Source organism: Ochotona princeps, chromosome 18 (assembly GCF_030435755.1).
Source record: "Ochotona princeps isolate mOchPri1 chromosome 18, mOchPri1.hap1, whole genome shotgun sequence".
In the NCBI taxonomy this organism is placed as follows: Eukaryota; Metazoa; Chordata; class Mammalia; order Lagomorpha; family Ochotonidae; genus Ochotona; species Ochotona princeps.
In genome coordinates, this window is record NC_080849.1 from 9961643 (window position 1) to 9980150 (window position 18508).

The window sequence follows — 18508 nt, forward strand, 5'->3', positions numbered from 1 at the left end:
GAGTTTGCTTCTGCCTGCCATTGAGCCGATGGCCCTGTCTGAGTGTTTTCCCACTTTATCCTGGGGGCTCAGTGCACCACAGAGAACTTTCCTTTAACAGAAATCCAGTATTGAGGGGGAAGTGGGGGCATTGGGTTCCAACTAGCTTGTGTTTGAACATTTATATTTATGATAGTGTTGATCTCTGAGGGACTCAAATCACATTAGGAGCCTTATCTTAGGCTGCCAAGGAAATTAGCATGTATCCACGTGCTAGGAACTAGGAGAAATTGCATTGGGCCTACAGAAATTTAATAAGCTCTGACTTTTATTTCATTTATTTATTTATTTATTTTGTTTTGAAACCCATGAAATGAGGCCAGGTCATTAGCATCTCCTGGGCACGCACATCCATCCCCCTTCTGCCTGTACTGTGCGCTTGCTCCTCCTTCCCTCACCTCCACTTCATGTCTCCTGAGTGAACTGACCCTTCTCTGACCCCCTTATGACTGGGTGTTGGGCTGCACAGTCACTCCCTCTTGTATTGCCCCCTCCTGTCTTCAAATGTATTTGTCTCCAACTAGAGGCCAAGAAACGGTTGTGTTTTTTCTTGACTCCACCCCAGAGTGTAGACCACGCTGGTTATGTAACCGATGCACAGTTTTGCTGATGGATGCCGGTCACGGGCGCCTGATGTTGGGGGCATGTGTATAGGCCATAGGCAAAAGTAGTTTCGGTTCATGACCGTCACTACCAGTGTGGCTGGTGTAGGGAAATTTGGAGGAAAATCAGAACAAATTAAATTACCCAGTTAAAGTGGCTAAAGAATAGAAAAAGGGCATAAGAAGGGGAAAATCTTTTTTTCGTAGTTGGAGACATGAAAGAGAAGCAGGGAATGCCCCTATTGCATTACAGAAAGGGAAACCAGGGCCATTGAGCAGCAATGTGTTGAAGCTACAGTGTTGAAGCTCACCACAGTCAGGACAAAAAGAGGCCTGCTTGCTGTCTTGGTGGAGGCCTGCCTCAGTGGGCCCTGACAAGTGCTTTCCATCCAGCTGAGAAGCTGGGACATCCAACTCACTCCCTGCCCCAGGCTGAGAATGCCTTCAGAAGCCTCCACATCATGTTGCAGGCCAACATTCCTCGAAACTTTATTGCCAGAAACTGTCCCCAAAAATGTGTTAGCTAAGTTTCAGCTTTCTTTTTTTAGGAATTCATATTTAAATATACTTCTTTGTCCCTTCCTGGAGACTAAAATAGCTTCCTGGGAGGCCCAAGAGAAAGTCTAATTCTAGAATGTGTGGCAGACTGGTAGATCACAAGGAAGACTGACGATGATGGCTCCAAGGGGAGAGAGAGTGCAATGGGAATGGAGCAGAATGCTGAGGAAGGAGGTAATGGCTCACAAGGAGAGCGAGCAAAAGAAAACAGGAGAGCTAAAGAAAAAAGAAGGTCCTGATAGTGCTTGGTGTTCCGCAAGGTTGGCCAGGAGGAGCGAGCCACGGGCTGTCCGTGGAGGCCCCTGCTGAAGTGGGTGCTATTAATGGGAAGGAGGGAACGTGGATTGTCACTGTGACTAAATGAATGATTCCAGTTTCTTCCCTCATGGGTTGAGAGTGGCCGACTTAACACCTTGCTGGTTTAGAAGATGACATAGAAACAAGCCCAGGATCTAACAGGTCAGTCAACATCTCATAGAAATGACCTTGATTTTTATTCTCCTAATTTATGCCTTATGGAAGACAGAGATGTTATAAACAAGCATGTCAGTGCTGTACAAGCGTTACTCGTATGTAGGCAGTAGCTTAGCTCAGGGTAAGCACTTCTAGCTGGGAGTCACAGCTCCATTGCCATGCAATGAAGTGCACTGGCAAGAGAATTCAAACCAGAATTCTGGGTCTGAGCCCTGGGACCAGCACAGGTTCACTGTGAGGCCTCAGAGAGGTGGCATATTCATGTCCATCCGTACAATGGGATAAAACCAGTAAGAACACCGCTGGGAGTTGTGAGGCTCATGTTTGTTGGCATGTGGCTCGAGTAGGCAGCTCTGAAATGACAGGACAGGAAAGGGTATCTTTTTCTCCTCTGCCAATGCTCACCATTCTTATTCAGCTGGCATTCCGTGCTCTGCAGCAGGCTTAGTGGCCACTGGGTTGTGTGGCCGCACTGGGAAAGCTTATCCATATCTAGGCCCGAGTGGTCATTCAGCCTTTAAACATAAGTATAAAAGTCCACGAGCCTCGAAGATTAAGGATCACGCTAATTTTTAAAATCACAAATCTTTTCTTATATTCTCTTTCCATTTATATGGCACTGGTGAATTTTAAAATTAGATTCTTTCCCCCCCGGGCCTTCCATGCTAAAGAGGCTAGTGTTCCCTGTCCCTTGTAATCACATTCCTTTTGATTTCCTTTTATTATGACTTGCATCTCACAGACACTTTTTTCCTGGAATGTTAAAAGTATACATCATCCTGCTAAAGTACTGTCTTCATAAAAATGGAATATGAGAACAGGAGAGAGAGCGGATATTCCTCTCATTTGGTTCCAAACAAGACAAAGTCGGCTTCCCTCACCCTCCCTTTGAGCCAGGACTGAAGGAACAGAGCCAAATCAGTTCTGAACTATCTGAAAGGGGATGGCGTGGGGAGGAGAGTCAGTTCGACTACCTTCTGATGCTTAAAAGCAAAATATTCCACAGTCGGATGTCCCCAAAATGGTGGTTGTGTCCAGGGCAGGGAGGAGACAATCCAAACAAAGAGAGATAGACCTTCTCGTCCTTTGAGCAGGTTCTCTGAGACAAGGAAGTATCTCCTGCAGGAACTAAAAGGGAATAGCACGGTCGTCCCAAGTAACATTCGGGTCTGTAGCTTGAGACATGGAGATGAAGACCATGCACGTCCCAGCTGACGCGTTAACGTACCATCGTGGGCGGGTGTTCTTCCTGTATGGTCAGTAGGATGTCGTCCAGAGGAGGCAGCCCCCAATGTTTCATAAGATCATCTGGGAGTGACTGAGACACACCCTCCATGCCCTCTGAGCTGGGGTCCCCCACAGCCTTGGCCTTGCGATGAGTCTTCAGCAGAAACACCTGGGACTTTACAACCCCTGCCCGATGCTGACTGCCCTGCCTCAAGGCTTTGGCACATGCTTCTTTTGAGATCTGAAGCACATTTCTGAGTCCCCTGGGAGGGCAGGTCATGGACAGGTTTGCTCCAGTGAAGCACCTCTGGGGTCCAGGCCACCGTTGGAACCCATCATCGAGGTGAGAGCAACTCACCCTTTTAAAGAGAACTAGAGCAGCTATGGCAGCTGGGCTCTGGCAACCAGGTCCCAGCTGTGTCACCCTTCTCATCCTCCCTGCTCCAGATGCACATGCGCACAACAGAGTTCCCAGACCCAAACTGCCCTCAAAGGGCCTGGGATAACGAGAAACGATGAACCGTTAGAAACCTGGAAAGCAGTCGCAGAGGCTCAGCCCACCCAGCTCACCATGGCATGGCTGGCGGCACAACAAAAGACTTCAGGGCAGAACAGCATGGACGACTGGGGTATAGGATTTGGCGATGAGGGTCTGAGCCAGGCAGACAGCCCCATGCCAGCCCCTGGCTTTGAAAGCCTGTGATTCCTGGCCCAACAGTGGAACCTTGCAGTTGCTGCATGCTTACCCAGAGGTGTCATGGACATGCTGATGGTGAAATTACAATTTTTAACATTGAATATTATCCTTCATAAAAGGACCCTTTTCAAGTGAAAGACCATGTTAGTAAAAGCATGCCTATTGGAATCTGTAATCCATCAAGCTTGAACTTGAACCCAGAGGTAAAATAGCTCTGTGAACTCTCCAGGTGTGTGTGTGTATGTGTGTGTGTGTGTGTGTGTGTGTAGAATATTTTTTCACAGTTTTTCTGGATGTCTCAGTAGGGTCACAGTTCCCTCAAAAGACATTTGAAATGATGTTTCAGGTTCAAACGGAAATGAAAAGCACATAACACAGTCAGGCTTCGGAATTCCAAGAATTTGGCAGAAGTGGAAACACACCAAGAAAACATGAAACTGAGAGGTTTTGTTAGGCGCCTGCAGCCCACACAGATTCCCCCTGCACTTGTCCTGAAACCATAGCACCGGAGTCCAGCCACGTGAGGATTAAAGCAGTAGCCCACAGTGGGTGACATTGGTGCCGCTGTGACATTGCACAGTTGCCTCTTCCCACCAGTGCCCAGGACCAGGGAAATGGCTCAGGGTCCCCTGCAGCTATGGCCAAGCTTCCGACTCACTTGCTGAATAGAAAAGCAAAGAGAAGACCAAGGCCACAGAGGAAATAGAAGGGGGTAATTTTGTGAGGGAAACGAGTTGGAAGTGTAAGAGAGACATCCTGCATGGTGCTGGAGGCAGCCCTGGTCATTCGGCAAACCCACAGAGTGAGGTGCAAGGTGGAGCTGGCTGAGACAAAGCTGAATGCAGAGCCTTGCTCCTGGGGAGGCTCCCATTCTGCTTCCATTGGCCAGCCTCTGGTTGGGTGTGTTAGGGAGATTGCCTCGAGCACTTTCTCAGCAAAGGCCCACGATTCCTGAAACACTGGAAGATAGCATGTGACTTGTTGGCCTGGCAATCAGTCAGCAGCTTGTGCCCCCAACTTCCAACCTTCCAGAAAGAAGCCTAACATTCAGGGATTAAATCCCCAGTGAACGGAGATGGCATCTATGGGCAGGCGCCTAGGAAGTGGAAAGTCTCTACCTTTGTTAAAATGATGAAACACATCCCATATGAAGTCAGTAGAGAGAATGGTAGGAGAATGGTGGTCAAAAGCCCTGAGGACGAGTGGATGATGTCCATGGCAGACGCAACCAGTTGCTGGCTGAACCACAGGAGGAAGGGATGGCTGGGTGGCCCAGCCAGACCCCCATCCTCCCGTCTGTCTTGTATGCTCAGTCATGCTGTGAACAAAACTGCTCCAGATTGCATGGGAACTGTTGAGCCAGTCCCAGAAAGGGATCGGAATCCAGTGGCCACCGTGGAGCCCTGAGGGCCACATATTTTATTATCCTAAACAGGCCTCACATTGGATTTGTTTTTGTGACTCAAGGAAATTGTACTCTCCTTCGCATTCCACAATTCCCTGCGAAGCAGCCCTGTAACGAGGAAGGCTTTTCCTGAATTATGCGGAAGGAATTTCTCCTTCGGGACTCGGGTCTTTATCACACAGCTTTTGAAAATGCTCTTGAGGTGGCGCGTGCAGCAGCCGCCAGCAGGGCCAAACCGCAGACAGGGGGCATTGCAGAGTGTGCCGCGCACGTTCCCGTGGGAGCCCGCTCTGCAGCCAGCCGGGGCTGGGGGCGGTCCTGAGGACTTGCGGTTTCTCCTGGTCACAGGGTTTTCTTGCTGTTAATGCAGCCCTGTTCCCTCTGACCGCCCCTGCCTGCAGACACCAGCTGGCTGTAGGACCCGCCACGGTGCAGCCTCAAACCCTCACGCTAATTCCACTCCCTGAATTGCTAACCCCACTTTTGTTCATTTATTCAAAAATCCTCACCTCTCTTGTTTGCTGCTGGTTTTCCCAGGGACTAGACGTTGTATGTTCTTTTTGCTCCCAACAGGCAAAGCACCAGGCTGTGTGCTAGATTTGAGCTTAGCTTTGCCACTGCGAGCTGTGTGACTCGAGGCAAGGCATGGGATTGTCTGCTGGGTATCTCTTCTTACATTTATAAAAGTCACTTTATGGGGTTTGGCACGCCAGTTCTCCTCCCCATCCAGATTTAATGCCTGGCCAGAAACAGACACTAAATAAATACTTTGATAAGTGGTTTGACTGTGGTTGGATTGCTTGATTCAGATATGCACAAGGGATAGATCAAAGCGAGAAGAACCAGGCCACCTTCACCAGTGAAGGCCCCTTCAAAGTCAGACTGGTTGAGGTTCCCTTTGGGAAACAGCAATTGGCTTGACCTAAAAGGCCTCCCCGAGCCTCTCCAACAATGTGCCCCTATGGATGTCCCATAGGATAGCATTTCCTGGGCACTTGATTTGAGTGGTGAGGGTGACATCAGGGTTGCCTGCCTGGAGGAGCTTGCTCTTGGGGAGCTATGGTCACTAAGTGCTTGCCTTACTGAGTTCAGCTTGAACTGCCTGCTCCAAGAACCAGCGATGGTGGAGCCACAGAGCCAGGCACATACACGTGAGCACTGGCCACCACGAATTCCAGAGCTGTCCTTTTCCCCAACAAGCGGTCAGTGTGTGAAAGCCTAATAGGTTGGTGCAAATCTCATTTCCAGTTCAGCAGCCCTGGGAGTGCCTTGTGCAGGAGCCGGAGGCTGTCCACACCAGGAGCAGTGTGCCAGCCCCTCACATGACAGCGGTGACGACTGCCTTGGAAGTCGAGCACCCACAGGCCTGGCTTTTTGTTTTTTCCTTTTAAGCACCTGCTGCTTACAATACTGAACAGGCATTGTCCAATGGGCACATGTAGTTTTCTGGCCCTTTTCATGGGCACGCCAGGTTTGCTTTGCTGCAGGAAGGTATCCCTGGATTGAGATAGCCGGCTGTCCCCCTGGAGCTTGTGCTGGTGGGAGATTTTTCAACTCCTTCTCTCATTGGAATCTCATCACGATTGTGTGTGTGTGTGTGTGTGTGTGTGTGTGTGTGTGTGTGTTCTCCCTGTGTGTTTGAATATATTGCCCTAGTGTAGCGGCACTAAGTACCCTGTCTGAGAGTCTTGACATGTATGTGGCAATTCACACTACAGGCCACGCTGCCTTTCTGGTCCATGTGTTGACAAATGCATCCCAGCATCGACATGTGTCTTTCCTCACAGCTGATGTCATTGACAGAGACCCTGTGCCTTCTGGTGCTCCTCTGGAGGCCTGCTGGCCTCCCAGGACACAGGAAGTCCATCTGCCGAGGAAGGAAGGAGTGCCTGGAGATGCATCTGGTCTTGTTCATGTTGAGTCTTTCCAGGTGAACTGAACTAAATCATCAACTACAAAATGAAAGCAGATTTGTCTTAAGTCTTAGCACGCCCATGCAGAGCACACCCAGAGAGGTCACTGCTGTGTGTCAGCCTCTCTCTTGCCTCTGGAACACAGAGGCTGGCGGCTGTTCCTCCCTCACCAAGGGTAGCTTCCCCTACAGGCTGCTCAGAGGGGCATCCTGGTCACTCCACCAGCCCAGAGTGAATGCTCGCCAGGCTGCAGAATCAGGGTGTTGGGAGCAGGTAGGGATATCATGTCTTTGGGTGCTCTGGGATGGCATGTTAGCAGGCTTGGAGATTTTGACAGAATTAATCACTTCTTTATCCCATACCCCAAACAGCAAGACAAGCAACATCAGGAGTTCAACTGATCTTGGAGAGGTGCTGGCTGAGTCTGTGGTCGATTCCTCAACACAGTCTGGAAGCCCACGCAGGAAGGACTCCCACAAAACAGCTCAGGGATGGCCCTGTGTGCCAAGCAGGGCACACTGGGGGTTGCCAGAGCCTGGGCTCTGCAGATGCCACCTGAGCAAAGCTGCTCCACTTTGTTCTGCCACAACACATTCCCCCTCCAGGTCTGAGGCCACTTTCAGCAAATTCCTATTAGGAAAGGCAGCTTCTTTGTACTCCCCACACCACCAACCTCAGTCAACACTTGCTGATTTAAACAAGTGAGGAGCAAACATTCAGCTTTCCACCCTGGCCCTGGGTGTTTAATCAATGAACAACCTTCTCTCCTTCACCCCCAGCAACGGCGTCCTGATGACAGCGATTAGGCCAAGCTGCAGAGCTTAGCCAGCATGTGCTTTCAGTTCTCATTTTGGCATATTTTCATGAATTAACTCTTGCAGCAGCATGTGTACAGGCGGAAGGCTTGGCAAGCTGTGTGATCCCAGGCCGCGGGGCAGGCAGTGGGATACTGCAGGCCTGGTCCCAACAGGAACCATCCGGTGAAGCATGTGCACCTGCTGCCAGGCTCTGCAGAGCACACAGCATCTATGCTGATGCTCACTGATCAAAGTCATGGAAATTATTGAGGGTCACTTGGTGGCCACCGCAGCTTGGCTGGTGTTCCGGTTTACAAAGCAGGGGCTCTGGTTAGAAGGCCCAGAAGAAGAGCCAGGTAGCAGGAAACTCTGGGCCAGCTGTGGACATGAAGGAGAGGAAAGAGCTACAGATTCCTTGGAGAGGAATCCAGAGAGCCACTCCTGGCAGGAATTATTGTGACACAGTTTTGGACATAATCCTGGGTCTTCATCCAAAAGGGTGCATGAGAAAGGATGAAGAATATGACCAACAACAGGCGAGCCTAGGTGGTGCACAAAGCCAGGCTCCTGGAAATCACTAGTGGTTTTCTGCTTTGCTTTGCTTTGTTTTGTTGAAGGATGACAGTGGTGCAAAGATTCTAAGGGTCCTGTTCCCCGGTCCTCTTGCAAGGCAGCATTACAGAACAGCGAGCACTTCTATCAAATTCCGTATGGTCTAAAAACAGTTCAGTCCCTCTTTTCATGCAGCTTAAGGAGTAGTTGTTTTGACATAGACTCGTATATCACAAAATTCCATTTAAAGCCATCAATTCTTTGGGCAGCCATCACCGTGGTCCAGTAGCAGAACTTTTCATCACTCCCAAAAGATGCCCTGTGCCCATCAGCCTTAACTCCTGTTAACTCCTCTACTTCCCATCTCTGTGGACTCGCCTGTTGGGGACATTTCACATAAGTGAAATCAGACAGTATTTGACATTTCATTCAGGCTTCTTTCGCTTAATGATGTCTTCAGAGTTCATTCCTGCTGTACCATGTGATAGTGTTCATTTCTTTTTGGTGTTCTTTTTTATGGTTGTACAGTATCCCATCATATGGATATGTTGCACTTTATCTGCTCATTCGGATGGATTCACTTACTAGTGATCATGACTCATTTTGATGTGAATATTCACGTGTAGTTTTTATGTGAAGAAATTCTTTACTTGCTTTGGGCATATTTTTTAGGAGTTGGTTCTGTGGCAACTCAATTCCACTCTGAGATACCGCCCAGCTCTTTTCCACATAGGCATCGCCATCTTACATTCCCACCACCAGTGTGTGGCCACCATGTGTCATAGCCATGCTAGCAAATGTGAAGTGACTAGCTCAATAGGGTTTCAGTTTGCATTTTCCTAATGCCATCAAGTGGCCTTTCGTGCACTTTCTGGCCCTTTGCATAGCTTGGCCAAATGCAGTTCCTTGGCCCATTTTGTGTCGAATTCTAATTAGATATTTTGCCACATCTATTTCCATACCTGACACAATGCCGTAAAGTGGTTGTTCCCACCAAATCATGAAATAGCCTAACCCACCAACAAGCCACGGCTGACTACAAGACACTGACGTGTACTCAGACCCAAGCTGAAAGACAGTAGAGAAACGAGGAAGGTAAAGAAGTGAGAAAACTTGTTCTAAAGCCAAAATTGGAAGGCCTTGTGCCCTGATAGCAGAAGGGCACCTTCCACAGTACCCCTGGGGGTATAGATGTGGACAGCAGCTTGCGACCTTCTTTCCTGGCCTGGGGAACACGCGTGTCTTTGAGCATCCTGCAAGTGCTGTGAATGCATGACTGGGGTATCACCAAACAATCGGCAAAGGGCAAAGTCCACGTCCTGTTTAGCTTTAACACACCTCAGCATCTTGCAAGCCTGCATTTGGGACCTAATGAACAAGCCAGCTGAAAATGAGACTTCATAGTTGAGTATAGATGTGGTCATTACTTCTCCCTTGTTATGGTGTGTTACACAGACCTGATGAATCAGGCAGCATAATGGCTAACATATTTGCTGCTTATTTTGCTGTAAATGCATTTCTCTGCCCATTTCCACCCAAGTCTTTTCAAGTACTGGACTGATCACACCTCGTGCAGGAAGGAGGGCATACACAGGTGGCTGGCGGCCTCTCCCTAGGATATTTGCATAGCTGGTGTGGTGGGGGAATTTATCTTTGCCGCACCTACCACCCAGTCCAAATGGTAATTTAGAAGAAGGTGTTCTCTGAGGTCCTGCCTAGGGAACAGCCAGATCTGAGCTGAGGTCCCTGCCAGCAGGTGGACATGGCCAAGCATCCTTTGGCCTGACTCTGTGGCTGCAGGTTCACTGGAGCATCCCACAACCTTGCAAAGCCTCTTGGACTATGCCCCACTTAAGAAAGGAAGCGGCCACCCAGGCTGCTCATTTCTCAGTCCCCCTTGCTCTGGTAAGAGCCTCTGCCTTATTTGCATCCTCAGCCAAATTTGCATAACAAAATACACCAGTGCTGCCCAGGTCCAGCTCTGGTAGGGGGGCAAGTTTTATTTGGGTTTTTCATCTCCTGCCATTTCTCCGACAGGTTTCTAGTTCTATCCAAGAGGCACTTAGATTAGGTTTTTTCGTCCCAGGCCTGTAATCCAACTTGTCCTGCACCCTGGGCCCAAAGTCACTCCAAGGTCACTTTCTCTCATACGCTAAGAAAACTCTGGTAGAGACCTCCTACTCACACTGCTCTCTTCTGCCGCAGGCCAGGCAGCTGTGTGTCCTTGGGTTGGACGCCCCAGGGTTTTTCTTTTCCCTTTCCTCTTCCCCCACACCCAGAATCAATGTTTTGGGAACCAGGGGAGGAGGAGGGAGGAAGATTGGCTCACGGAGGGACGCAGAGGAGCACTCCCCTGCCTAAGCCACCTGCCAGCGTGTTCCTCAGAGCCACTCTCCTGGCTCATTCAGCACAGTGTGGCTGCGGAGGAAACCCTGTCCAGCGGATGATAAGGGAGGAAATAGAGTCACTTCCTCCTTGCTGCAGGGAGCAAAAGGCCCTGGCTTCCTCGCGTGCGCTCCGCTGGCCGCCACTCACAGCTGCCCAGAGCTGCCCAAGACTCCTTTTGTGCCCAGCCGTATCTGGCGTAAGGACAATCACGGCCTCCTTGACCTCCACCGGGCGGGCTTCTCCCTGTACCCTGCTGTCCCCTCCTGTTCGTTTCCCGATGGTTTCACTGGTGTGCCGGTCAGCAGTGACAGTCGCTCCAGGCACTGAGGAGTTGATCGTGTGTGGAGTCCAGAGTGAGGCATCGTGGTACTGTGGGTGTCCAGAAAGGTCTCTTGGCTGCAGTCCAGCTCCCCTGTCCTGAGCTGTGGATCCCAGCGCCGGCCCTCTTACCAGGGCCCTGCATTATTGTTTTCATACCTCTTGGCCACATCTGTTTCAATGTGGCTTCCCAGGTCACACAGCCCAGCAGGTACCTCCCAGGCAGAGGAGTGGTCAAAGCAGTTTGGAAAGAGCAACGCAGTTAATGCCTGTCTTGGAGATTGGCAGTGTACTGGGGTAGGAGCCATAGGCAAAGACTTAACCCACAACCAGCCTGTGAGATCACACATTGCTGTGAATACTGCCCTTATGAATAGCTGCACCCCAGCCCCTGCCAAAAGACGCTCTAGTTGCTTTAAAAATATATTGTTTTTTAAGTCCTGGATTTTGTTTAAACTGGTTATGTATTTGGCCTTTGAATGCTCCCCTTTAAAAAAAAAATATCATCTACTGGGATATGTTTGGAAAACCTGCTGCATGGTAAAAGAAATCAGCATATTTCAATTCCACAAACATTTGCTGAGTGCCTTGTATATGACAGATACATGCTCCAGGGATCTGAAGATAAATAAAACGTGGTCTGGCAACTCCAGGTGCTAATAGCTGAATGGGAAAGACAGACGTGTAAACAGATGATCTTCATATAATACCACGCGCAGGGACCGGTTGAGGATTATGTAGCTCAACCTGGGGGTTTGAAGGAAAGTTGCCTGCAGAGAAAGGATTGCATTGAATTATTTAGGAAGAAACCAGAGTCAACTTAAAGTGACAGTGGAATGAGGTTGGGGCCAGAGGGCGGTACCTCGGATGTGGGGGATCTGCAAGCAAGCAGGGGATCTGATTCTGAGTGGGTGGTGGTGGCTGTGGTGGGCGGGGGAGATAAGACTGCAGGCAGAGATGAGATTGCAATAGGAAGTTCCTAGGGACTCAGGTAGTACCCATGCTGGCCAGTGCCACACTGCCCTCCCCTGCCCTCTCCCACTGCCCCTCCCACCAAGGGCTTCCTGTGCCTGTGGGCAGGACTGGCTGGAAGTCCTGGGGAGACCTATACCTGCGGAGGACCAGTGAGTGGCAGGCACTGGGATCCAAGCCCCCTAGCTCCTTAGCCCCCCAGTGGGACGAGAGGTGCTTGTGCAGCCCCAGCTCCCAGGCGCACCAGCCGGATGAGGCTCCTATTGCCAGCTATAGTAACTCTTCAATAAGAGAATTCACGCCTGGCTGACTGCTCCTTTCTCTCCACTTCCCCACTCCCTGCTAGAGTTTCCTGGCGTCATCTCCCCGATAAACTGCTTACACTCAAATCTTTGTCTAAAGGTCGGCTTCTGGAGGAACCCAATCCCAAGTGAGCTCTGTTGGCGAATGGGTGTAGGGATGAGGAAGAGGAAAACTCACCGAAGAGTCTGTGGGTGTGGTTTCCAGGGCGGTATGGACACCCAGGAAGGCAGGAGAGGCCAGCTTGGAGGGAGTGTGGTGGCTGCTGGTTAGGAGTAGCTTGAGGCTTTCTGGGGAACCTCTACAAAAGTCTTGGAGTCAGAGTCTGTCAGTTCAAGTGCTTTCGGTGCATGTTTTTGCCACTCGATCAGTTTCCTTTTTAATCTTAATTGAAATCAAGTTTAAGTGAAAAGGAAAATTTGGCAGAGCTGGCTGCATCCAAGGAGGAGTGTGTGTGAGTGAAAGTTCATGGAGGGGCTGCTGGAGCAGGAGGCAGAGCCAGCCCCCCGTCCCCTCGGATGGGGGGCCCTTCACGTCTGAGCCTCTGCATGTCTGCATGTTCCTGAGGTCCCCTGAACCTTTTTGCCAGCCCCAGCTTCAGCAAGTGATACACCCCTCCTCAAGCTCCAGGCTAGGAGTTTGGCAGAATCATGTGGCGATGGCTCAGGTTTTGTTTCTCCTGTTTGTTGCGTTCAGTATGTGAAATGAGCATGTGTTTATTTAAAAATGGCTTTTAATCTTAAACAAATAATGACAGACTGTTCAAACAGACTTCGGAAATCGCCCTAATCAGGATGTTTGAGAAGCAAGCCGACTCTGCGGAGGGAGGTTCAGTGTGAAGCACGCTGCCCCCTAGTCCTCCAACTAGCTGGCAGGTTTTTATGAGAAAACACAAAGGGGTGGTGCACTGCCACGTCCCATCACCAACCAGAACATAGGATACGTTCATTTCCACTTGCAATTTCTATAGAAGTCCCCAACTATCTTCAGCACCAGAAACTGTCTCCTTAGCGGGCACCTGTTTCTGGAAGATGCCAGCTGGGCCTCATTCCCCAAGCAGCCGTGATGGCTGCAGCTGTGCCAATCCAAAGCCAGGAGCATGGAACCTCCTCCGGGTCTCCCACGCTGGTGCAGGGTCCCAAGGCTTTGGGCTGTACTCCACTGCTTTCCCAGGCCACAAGCAGGGAGCTGGATGGGAAGCAGGGCTGCTGGGATCCTGGCACGTGCAAGGCGAGGATTTTATCCACTAGGCTACTGAGCCAGGCTCCTAAAAGTTTTTCTTTTGTTTTGTTTTTATAAAAAGAAGAATATCCTCACACCTTCTCCCTCTAAAAGTTAATTCAGTACCTCTGAAGACACAGAGTATTTTTTTTTTGGGTGAATTAACCAGCCTGTTGATGGTTTGAATAACTTTAGGGGATTGCTGGGTGGGCCTGTTGTCTGGTGGTCAGTGATCAGCGCACCTGCATGACTGGCACTGCAGCCCAGGGTCTCCTTTGTGATTGGGACTGCCCCAGGTGTTGTGGGATGTTAAGCACTAGCTGTGGGTTCAACCCATTTGATGCTGGTAGCAACTCCACCCCAATCATAAGGACTCAAAATGGTTGTAGACATTGTTAAATGTCCGTTAGGGAGCAAGTCCATCTTCAGCATGAAGCACTGCCCTAAGCCCTTCCTGCCTTCTGTAACAGGTGCCACTGGTTGCCAGCCACCTTGAGAGTGAAGTTGGCTCAGTACAGCCCCTTGTGGTTTTAGGAAGCAACTGCTATGGCTAGTCCCGTCTAGGAATTTATTTCTAACACAACTGAGCAAGTAGACAAGAAGTTATGTACAAGGATATATTGTAATATTGTTTATAATTACAAAACTGAGTAAGGAACAGGTTAAATAAACTATAATAAATATGTAGGTACTTGAACAAGCTTACAGAAAATGGAATTAGAAGATAAGCTTATTTGGGTGCAAAATATGAAGTTTTGTTAAGATTTGTTTGAAAGGCAGAGAGAGGGGGAAAGGTGGAAAGGGATCTCCCATATGCTGGTTCACTCCTCAGATAACCTTAACAGCTGGGTCTTAGCCAGGCCAAAAACCAAGAGCCAGGAATTCTGTCTGGTTCTCCCATGTGAGTGGCAGTTACCCAAGTACTCTCCTAGACACATTAGCAGGGAGTTGAATCAGAAGCTGAGCACCCGGGGCTCAAACCAGCACTGCCCAGTGATGGCTCAAGCACTTGAGTCTCTCCTCCTGCTTGGGAGACCTGGAGGGCGTTCTGGGCTCCTGGCTTCAGGATTTAGGGAGTAAACCAGCAGGTGGAAGATCCCTCTGTCTCTGCCTTTCAACTACACGAACTTAAATGAGTGAATGTTTTTAAAAGATGCACTTCAGCAGCCTGTATAGTTCCTGGCATCCCACAGGCCCTTGGTGAGGGCGCATGGAAGGGCCACCACCAGGGCCACAGGCCCTCCTCGGTCAGGGTGCGTGGAAGCCACCAGGGCCACAGGCCCTCAGTAAGGGGGCGTGGAAGAGCCACCACCAGGGCCATGGGCTCTCGGTAAAGGTGCATGGAAGCCACCAGGGCCCTCATTGCTCTTTTATTGCCTTATAGATGGCCATAGGAGTAAAAACTACAAGGCCTCCAGTATTTTCTAACTGCACCTGCTGCTCTCTTTTTGCTCCTTTGCCCTTGCCTGTCTCCTACATATGCATTTCGTATATATGCACTTGCATGTCCATCAGCCAAGCACATAGATGAGTTCTCGATCAGGGAATGAGAGAAGGTAAGCCCTTAAGGAACAGCCTCCAGAGAGTGATTTTCCTTTGCCCTGCCAGGCTTCTGGGGGTGGGGGAGGGGCTGGGCACATGCTTCTCCCTGCGGGCTGGATTCTGGGTTGTGTCTCGCTATACTCAGTCTTTCCTCCCTCTCTCTGCCCAATGCAGGACGCCTTCGTGGAGCTGTATGGCCCCAGTGTGCGGCCTCTGTCGGACTTCTCCTGGGTATCCCTGAAGACTCTGCTCAGCCTGGCCCTGGTGGGAGCATGTATCACCCTGGGTGCCTACCTGGGCCACAAGTGAAGTCACCAGGCCTGCTCCCCACCTCCCAACAAATATGCAAAAGGCTCACTAAAGCAGTAGACATAATATGCATTGCCAGTGATGCATCGAGAACCCAAGCTGGGTCTGCAAAACCAACATGAGCAAGCCCCGCGTGTACACAAGACAGTTTCCAGGCAAAAGGTCCAATCAGCTATTTACTGCCAAAGGGAAATAGCATTTATTTTTTACACTTGGAGAAAAAAGATTTATTTATTTAAAATAGTCCCGTCCAAACTCCTGTCTACCGCAAGTGGGCCAGACGTGCCCCATGTACTTCCAGCTGAGTGCTTCCCCCTGCCCAGGCACATGGCTTTCTTGTCTGTTGTCTTGGCTGCACGGACGCACCATCTGAAGAGCAAGAGTGCAGGCTCAGCGCTCGACGCTGGCAAGCCAGCCCGGTTGGACTCCACTAGGCCAGGAGGAAGGTGGTTTTTCAAGCCACGTTTACCTGCCGTGGGGGGCTGGGACCTGAATTGGGAAGTCCTTGTTTCCCTGGCCTGAAGAACTGACACTTGGCCTGTGACTTACATGGTACAGATCCAATTGCAGGAAAAAAAAATACAAAACCCACCCTGGAACTTCAGATGGGCGTGGCCCCTGCTGCGGTACCCATGTCCAAGGACTGCGAGGGGAGCACAATGCCCTTAAAGCATAGAAAAGTATTTTTTTAAGCTACCGATTGTGCCAAGAAGTATCAAGAAGCATTTTAGCAATGTATACCACATCAACCAGTACCTTAAACCCTGATTGTGTATATTCATCTATTTTGGATACACAGTCCCCCATGCCCAGGACTGGCTGGGGCTGAGCAAGAAGCAGAATCTTCTGGAATTGAAGGCAGTGGGCTTCAGCACAGGAAGGCTGGAGCTCCCCAGAGCGCCAGGCCGCCGCAAGTGCCTGCACCCAGCCAACTCACATCTGGAGAAACTGCCCTGTGTCCAGCTCCACCCCAGCCCTGGCACTGCACCTGGCGCTTGTGGGCTCCTCTGCAGGCTTTACAGCAGAGCGCTGTGGTCCTTGGGCATCTGGAAGCTGATGGAGCTCAGACGTCCACTGTCAAAGAAAGCAATAGTAGAACTTGGTCCTGGGCCTGTTAACTCCTGCAGACGGGCAGGCAGGCCTGTCCTCATGTGGAATGGTGGAGCCCCAAGAGCCACAGCTCCCCCTGAAGACTGCATCACTGTGGTGGACAGGAAAGGGGACACTGGGTCTCTCCCCACAGAGAGAGACTGAACAGCTGCTCCCTAAATGGGGTGTGAGGAAAGAGGAAGGAGGTGGCCTGTCATGGCCAAGGCACACGTGTGTTGGCTGCACAGCCATGGGCCTGTCTGTGCAGTCAAAAGCCAGGCTGTAGACGCCTTTGGGGAGAGTCATAAATCCTCAAGGCAGCGTTGAAATGAGAGGTCATGAATTCACTGACCCTTGTCTATGGAATTAACATGTAAAACATTATCTTGTCATTGTAGTTTGTTTTTATTTGAAAACCTGATAGAACAACAACCAAAAAAAGTTCCAGGTGTGGAATGTGAGGAGCTTATTTGTGTATCCTGGGGCATTAACCACAAAGAAAAACCAGTGGTGGGAAACTGTAGGGAAGTAGCAGAAGTGAGGTCTCTGGTAATAAACCAGCACATCTCTTTCCAAGCTTAGAATCAGCCTTGAGATATTCGTGGCATAACTTTGTGGCATTACTGCATTATAGTCCACTTATCTGTATTCACTTTGGAATGTACTATGTTCAGTGTTTGATGCTGTGGTTGCTATTCTGAAGGCTGCTTTTTCAAGATATACAGGCATCTCAGCATTTTCTGAAATCATGGAATTTAGTTATGGCCTCCACACTATGTGTTAACAGAAACAACCATTTTCCACTCAATATGTTTGTCTCCTGTTTCCAAGAAGTAGGGCTGAGCCCTGAGCCTTGGCTATCTGGGCAAGCCTCGGTTTGGCTAACCACAGGGCCGCTTTGTTTTAACCAAGCTGCGCGCCATCTCCATGCCCACGTAGGGCCATGGATGCATCTGTTGTCCCTTTGCCCTGCGTCTTGAAGGGTTACTTGGCCCTGGACAAGTTGGCGTCTTACTCACATAATTTGGGATTCTTTGCATGGGTGCTTAAACCCATGAGGGTCAAATGGTTGAAAATCTGGCCAGGGAATGACCAAAAGGATTAGCAACTGGCTCTGCTGGTTGGCCCTTAGGGAGTTACTTTACACAACCTGTTTTGCTATAGACCCACCCAAAGCCCTCCGCCCCCGCCCCCCATGGGTTCTGTGGCTGCCCCTTGGGGAGGAGGCCCCCCTAAAGGTGGTAGTGTGGATGGTCACCTCCCTGGGAAAGCAGGAAACTTGTGGTTTGGAGCCAGACCTCCCTGGTGGGCCTCAGGGAACAGGACAATCAGACCTTTAAATGCTTCTAATTTTTAAGCAAAATATTATCTCCATGAAAGGTTTACATTTTCGGAGTGATGACTATGGAGTGCCAAGTCCGGTGCTGCTATCCTGCCAGACTCGTGTCCACGGAGTTGGCGTGCTGTACACTCCAAGCTGCTTCAGACGTCACAACCAAGGACAACACGGACGGTTTCCATACTAGAAAGCCTGTTTGTTTTTGTTCTTGTTGTTCAAATTGGGATTTGCAGAGTATCTTAAAAAAAGAAACAAAAACTTGTATGTGTATATTTTATATATATATATATATATATATAAATATCAGTAGACTGGTCAAGGCGGGGCCACCTCTTACCATGGGCTTGGTTATCTGGTTTCCCAGTAAATGCCCTATGCATCCTGTGGCAGCACTCACCCCACAGGTGTTCATTCTGCATTTGTCTTGTTGTTAAAAACACCCTAGAAAGAAATGAATGTACATAAAAGCCTCAGCTAAGCTTTCTTTTTTGCTTCCTTCCCATCTTCCAACTGGGCAACAGAGAACCAGCCTCCAGTATTTCGTGTTGCAGGCTGATACACACCGGGACCTTAACGCACGAAAACCAGTCCTCTGTCTGTTACCCAGGGTCTGAGAGAACTCCTAGTTCTAGAAAGAACCCATGGGGCAAAGAACATTCTAGAATCTCCCTGGTCTACCCCAACTGACTTGCAAACAGCTCATGTGTAGGTTTAGGATTTGGATCTGTGTAGGTTTAGGATTTGGATTAAAGTCCCATTTAGAATT

The 18508-nt window shown here is 49.8% G+C and overlaps 1 protein-coding gene across 2 annotated transcripts in view; it reads left to right on the top strand.

Moving 5' to 3' along the window:
* Positions 1-15382, top strand: part of BCL2 (BCL2 apoptosis regulator) — a 158073-nt gene extending 142691 nt beyond the window's left edge. For both annotated transcript variants that reach the window (XM_058676785.1, XM_004579454.2), the window contains one exon: positions 15180-15382. In XM_058676785.1, the coding sequence (XP_058532768.1) occupies positions 15180-15314 (135 nt within the window). In that variant the 3' untranslated portion in view covers positions 15315-15382. The remainder of the gene's footprint in view (positions 1-15179) is intronic.
* Positions 15383-18508: the final 3126 nt, after the last annotated feature.